Source organism: Primulina huaijiensis, unplaced genomic scaffold (genome assembly GCF_012295235.1).
Source record: "Primulina huaijiensis isolate GDHJ02 unplaced genomic scaffold, ASM1229523v2 scaffold34381, whole genome shotgun sequence".
In the NCBI taxonomy this organism is placed as follows: domain Eukaryota; kingdom Viridiplantae; phylum Streptophyta; class Magnoliopsida; order Lamiales; family Gesneriaceae; genus Primulina; species Primulina huaijiensis.
Window position 1 is genome coordinate 13,393 of NW_027358035.1, and position 6,870 is coordinate 20,262.

At 35.3% G+C, this 6,870-nt stretch overlaps 1 protein-coding gene across 1 annotated transcript; it reads right to left on the minus strand.

The window, feature by feature from the left end:
* Nucleotides 1–429: 429 nt before the first annotated feature.
* On the minus strand, nt 430–6,061 carry LOC140968255 (uncharacterized). Its single transcript, XM_073429162.1, has 7 exons — nt 5,856–6,061; nt 5,673–5,771; nt 4,856–5,186; nt 3,809–3,943; nt 1,771–1,853; nt 782–887; nt 430–684 (listed from the first exon to the last, which is right to left on the minus strand). Exons 1-7 carry the CDS (start codon nt 6,011–6,013, stop codon nt 595–597), a joined length of 1,002 nt encoding a protein of 333 aa, XP_073285263.1. The 5' UTR covers nt 6,014–6,061; the 3' UTR covers nt 430–594.
* Between the last annotated feature and the right edge of the window lie 809 nt (nt 6,062–6,870).

Sequence of the window (6,870 nt, forward strand, 5' to 3'; positions counted from 1 at the left end):
TATATATCCCAAAGGTAATGCTCAACAAGTACTTAAGGTAACGCTCAATATGTACTTAGTTTCAAATTTCATATAAACGAAAACATACTTTAACACCCATTTCTCATAGGCCTTCTCCTTAAAGAAACGCATGAACACTAGCAAGCCATGTATTACACATCAAAGATAGAATTACTCCAAGCTATGTTGACTACAGATGAATTTGCAGGGAAGCAGCAGTAATGTCACGAACTTAGTTTGCATGTGTTTTTTGAGTCAAAAAAGAACGTAATAACACATTCCTCTATATATTATGGACACGTCCCACCTTTGGGTGACAGACTGACGGATTCATCAAGATTCTATGGTCAATATCAGACAATAGGAGAGTCTATATTGCTTGGATCGAAGGATTTGTATATGAAGAAGTATTTAGCGGAAGATTTGAAATGACTTCATATTGAGATAGATTTGAAATCCACCACAACTATTAAAAAAATAATTATTTGACATTTGAAATTCATTATCGATTTGCTCAAACAAACCGATTGACTTGTTATTATTTATTTTGAAATCCCCACCTTCGAATTAATCAATCCAAATACAACCTTAAATTCATACGTTAACAGAAACCTTCCATTGTTGGTATTCCACCCTGCTCAACACGAATGAACTGGCATTTTGATGGCCTCCACCTCCATATTCCTGCAAAGAAATTGATCGTTTTTTATGGTGAAGTACTATTGCAACGTAACATTTTACTCCAAGGAAAAATTATGAAGGTGCGGAAAGTGGAAAGAACCTGTGATATGGGGGTGGTATCCTCATCATCGACACTCCTTAGGCTGATCTTCAAAAGTTGGTCATTCAGGAGCTCGGGTACTCGGTATACAACAGCTCCAATTCCCCTGAAGATAATCATGATATTCATGAACTTTAACACCGTTTTGCAATTGGGCCATAAACAAAAGCAAGTCAGCAATTCTGAACCCTTCTGGCCAACATATGATGGTTCCATATATGAATTGCCTATTGAGGAGTAATAATTGCATTGTAGTTCTGCCTGGCGGTCTTGGTGGCACGGCAAATAAACGCAGTTTATATAATCTATGTTATCTTGTTCCTAGTAGTTATGATTTATGCATGGTACAACGGCGCCCATTTGAACATACAATTAACATCAGATTAAAGTTCATGAGTTTGATTCAATGGCATGGAGTTAAAAGCAACCGTTGATGATAAATAATTGCCCTACTGACTTAAGCGACTATATAGCAATTAAAAAATGGATTTTGAATTGTTGTTCCACGATAGCGGCTGGCATCAGAAGCTACACTTGCAATGTGCCGCACATTATCTAATTTCTAGATTTGAAAACTTATTGCACTTGAGAACAGATATTCATAATTCATCAAACTTCCCGGAAACTATCCAAGGCAAGAATATCATGTGTAGTGGTTGTTACACTTTTATTCTTCACAATGAAACATTGTAGTAGCAACTTCCGATTGCTAATTTCTTAGGTAATTTGTGTTACATTTGACCATTTCAGGTATGAGGCATCAAATTATAGACCACTCAAATTCAAATGCTGGCAAGTATACAGTAGAACTTCTGAAATCAGATGCATACATTATTTGGTCCTTTGGATTCAAACACTTTAGTATAACTAATAATTTGCATGATATTTATTACATAGTGGGAGAGAAAAGTTAAATGCAAAAGAAAAAAAGACCTACAAAACCAAAACCAGAGTGTCATTGAAGAGTTGAAGATTGGAAAACTGCAAACCTCAAGTTCATTTCGCGGCTTTTATTAGCTAATTGATTTCCGAGCTCACTTCGTAATTCGTATACAGAATCTGCATTGACAGCCTAGAGGCAGAAAAATGAGAACCACCATTTACGCTTATATATAGACCATTTATATATACTGCATGCACGCACACATACACGAACATATATAACATAAGATTCCTCAAGGATGATAAGGTACATCGTTCAATGCAGTACAAGACTAAAACAATTCATGCATTATTACCTTTCCATTCTTAAAAAATCCTATTTCTAGCATATTCTTTGATAATGTTTGGAAATGCTTAGGGTATTTCCAAAATAATTTCCTAAAAGGTAATTAGATATTTAATTGGGGCATGTGGCGTATGTTTCGTTATGTTCTCGGACGGAATATTTTCTATCATGGAGGTCAAGTATTTGGAATGTCGCATATATTTGGCGGCGATGTAGTTATTTTGAAGTTTGAAAAAAATATCTACAATACATAACAGAATTATTTTTTGGAGTAATAAAACCAAAGTTAAAATAATACATTGAGGAAATTTAAAGTAAGGTCTGAAAGTAAGTTTCCCAGAAATATAAACAAACATATGCTTTTCCTTTTTTCTATTTGCTTGCCAACAAAAGTGCTCCCTGTTCCAAACTATGATTCCATTTTCACAGTGCTCCAACCCTAGATTCCGGGCATGGGGATAGCAACCGAGTAGGTCTGTGGGCCCCCGCCCTGAAACCCAGCACATCCAATCCGGGTTGGACACGCAAAAAATTACATAATTTTTTAATTTTAATCACAATGCAATAAAAAACATATAAAATCAATTAACCATCAAAGTTATTTTCCAACTTTATATCAAAAAAATATTATCACAAGTTAACAACTATTGATTTATACTCAACTCATAACAAAAAAAAATCATAATTATATATTTCAAATTAAACATATGAACCAAGATTAGGGATTAAGCTATTTGTTATTCAATATAATAAAAAATATATATAGATCATAGTTGTCAAAGGCGGGCGCCAACAGGCGTGAAAGTTGCCCAGGCGCAACGATTCACTAAGCGCGCCTCGGCTTGCCTTGGAAGGGCATTCGAGCGCACCTTAGGTGTGCCTGAGATAGCTTTTTTAAAAAAAATTAAAAAACAGAGAAGTTGCATTTTCTGTTTGTTTGTTAATTAGTAATTTTAAAGACAAAAAGCCCAACCTCAACCCCAAACCCAAACAGCCCAAGTCCACAACGTAAACAACAAAAGGGAGCAGCAGGAGCAGAACGAATATGAGAATGGCAGAAGGCTGCAGTGAAGAGTGAAGCGTAGCAGCAACGTGGAGAAGAGAAAGCGCCGCAGCAACGTGCAGAACGTACCATTTTTTATGATTCAATGGAAGATGATGAACTTGATTTTGATGATTGAAAAATTTTAATCATGTTACTTATTACTGTGAACTTATTAATTATTTTTTCTTTTGTGTGACATTGTGACTTAACAATTTCATATTTTAATATATTTATTCTAAGATAAATATTTTCTTTTAAAAAATAAAAAATGTGCGCATTGCTTCGGTAAGGCGCGCGCCTCAGGCTCCAGAGCCCTTATGCGCCACGGTGCGCCTTGCGCCCTTGACAACTATGATATAGATTATTAATAACATATATACATGTATAGTATGGAAGGAATACATATATAGATATTTATATAATGGCGAGCCGGGTCCGGGGGGAGGTTTAATAAATTCCAGAACCCGCCCCGGACCCACTTAACGGAGTCTGACTCGTCCCATTAATATCACCCGGCCCATTGTCATCCCTATATGGACACAAGCACAAAGTATTAATGACTTTTCTGGAGCTAAGGCCAATTGAAGGCCTGAATTCACTTGATCAGCATGCAATAAAGCTGACAGAATAATAAGCCAATGATAAAATGTCTTAGCAGATGAATTAACATAAGATTGACAAAGAATGGAAATTACATCAGCTACTGAAAGCCACTATGTTCAAGTGATAAAAATAAAAAACAACAAAAAATTACCAGGCAATGCCCGAAAGCTCCACCACCAAGTGCAATTTCCTCTGACTGCTTTAGAACCTCATTAATAAGCCTCTGCTTTTTTGCCAAACTTGACGTACCTCGACGTATAACAGAGTCGAGGTCTAATGAGAGCAACTGACAGAATGGAAAAATGAAGCATAATTCTCTAAGATCGTAGAGGAAAACATGCGATATTGAGTACGAATAATGTGATGACAGCATTAACATTAAAAGCAAAAATACAATGACAGCAGTACATATAGATGGAAACCGTAGCTAATTAATTGACACTATTACAATTATGCGGAATGAAACATGCATGTCTGGATGCATAGAAGTAAAGGTGGTTGTAACTGCGACGGATACCTACTATGGAAAACATTAAATAACTATAACTTGAAACAAGAAAAAAATGTAAATAAGAGTGACCAGCCGCTAATCTAAAACAGACCAAGGGCAAGCAAATAAACTCAAAAACACATTCATTTTTCACAAAAAAAAAAAATTGATTTGATAGTGGTTTTCTTGCATGCTATTGCTCTATAATTCTCACGGGAAGATTATAAAAAGTGATTATTTATCTTCTTTTGGTCGTGCCACAGATGGAAGGGACACACTCCATTAAAATTTACAGAACAGAACAGAACAAATTTGCACACGACTATCACCCCCTCCACTTCAGAAAGAAGAAGAGTCTCTGCATAAAAATGAACAAGTAGATGGCAAAACCAAATCCGTACAGCTATTTTTTATGTTTTAAGTTCATCCAACTAATGCTATCATCACCAAGATATCTTCACGTTTCCAAATTATACATTTTTGTACAACGCACTATGCCAGCAAATCTTAGTTCGAGGGAGATTTTATAAACCAAAACACAGTTCAACAATATGTTTTTTAATCCTCTTTTTCACAATTATTATTGAGATTCCGACATTCATTTAATCAACCTTTTTGCACAAAAACATGTGCCTACGCAATATAAATATATGCTGCATGATGCATGTATTAATGATCATGAAAAGAATGCTGCAAAACAAAGGACACCTGTTGGAACAATTTGGGGTTTAAACTGAAATCAAACTCAAGGTTCAAATCCTTCAAACCACTGCTAAATGCTTTACTATGGGGAAGGCGCCACCTCCATAAATCTCCATCTTCGATGTATTCAAATATTCTCCTCATTCGCTGAAATTCAGCCAAGGCACAATCTTTATTAAAGGGGACGTCCCCACACAAGAGTTTCTCCATGAAATAATCATAAGCTATAGTAGCTCCACTCCTCTCCATATCTAACACTTTAATCTCGTTTGCACTAATTGGTGCTGCCGAACCCAAGATCTCAAGTGTTGTCTTGTGATGATCTAATACCACAACCCTATATAGCAAATTAACAAAGGGATAATCAAACAGTCAAAGAAATGCAATATCTCTGAATTTCATAGCATTATTCAGATCATCTTCCTTTTTAGAAAGAGATTATTTAATTTTAAAGTTTCAGATTGGCACCACAAAAAAGTGTCAGAAAATATAGGACCAAACGCTTGTTAACTGTCACTAAACCCAAAACTATAGTTGGACAGCAATCAAAACACCGTATATTAAAATCAGTATACTATCAGCGACGATATAGTTTCCCCAATAATCCATCACTCAACAAGTGCAACACTTACAAGTCATGGAAATTGTTCTAAAAAGTTTCAACTCAACCAAGAACAGAACCTATCTAAACTAATCGAGAAGGGAAAAATAAACCACCAAAGGAACTGATCTTGAGCTATATGATAAACATACTATTTAGCAAACACCATTACTCTACCAGCATCAAGAGGAATAATAGAAACAAAAAGAATTTGAAATTTGCCTTTCAACATTTGAAGATAGTTTCTGAAAGAAACCCGGAGGACCCACAAAATCCAGGAGGTACACAGCGTCAATTTCATGTAGGGGTAAATCCTCTAATCTGCAACAAAATAAACACAATTAATTCATCTCAATGCATACATAATAACGGAGTTGTGCGCCGGAATGTGCGAAGAAGTTAGACCTGAGAGGAGAGTAAACGGTGTTTGGAACGAATAAAGGTGGAGGATTGGTCACAGTTGGACAGTGCGTGAAGTAAAGATGAGCTGCCAAGGCGGCGAAGGCACCGTCGGGGCAAGGGTAGTGATATAAGACGGCGGATTTCTTCATCGCCGCCGCCATTGTGCCCGCGGCCGACAGGGAAAAACTCGTTACTTATGATTATTTATTTATTTATATTAATAATCATAATTGGATAAATTGCAGATAAATCCTAAATCCCAACTAAAATTTACTCTCTCTTTACACCAAAAAAACTTTTATCCAAACTCCCTACAAAGATGAAACTGACAAAAATACCCTTATAAGTGTAATTTATAATGATTGATTTTATGTGACCGCAAATGATATCAAAGCCTAAGTAAAATTATTTCAAACATATAAATTTATTATTATTAGGTAATTAAATGTTTGAGAAGGAGAATTTTCTCAATTAACATGAATCCGAACCTAGGTTCGAGATTAATTATTTACAGGATTTATTCCAGAACACTGTAATATTTGAAACAGGAAGATTTAATCAAGGTTAGATATCAAGAAGAAACATATCATAATCCTTAGGTAAAATTATGATTCAAAATAACAGGTTCTTAAAAATATTACCAGGATTCCTCTAAACTCTCCGGAGATCTTAGAGAAATTCAAAAAACGGTACAAAACTATGGAAATATGTTGTATTATGTACCACAGAATGTGGAGAAAATCATTGAAACCCATGAATAAATTCTTGGAATATTAAAGGATATTCGAACAAGAATTCAAAACCTAGAACAACAACCAAGTTCTAGAAAGAAGACTTCAGAAGGAAGGTTACCACCAACCTTTGGTACTGAACTCTTATTACATCAAAGAGGGAAGGCCAAAGTGATTTCAAAACCTTTAACTGAAGAAGAAAAGATTATCAATCTAATCAAAACAGTCTCAGAAAAGAAATTAATCTGATGACAACTTTAAAAAAATTGGTCTAGAGGATCTACAAG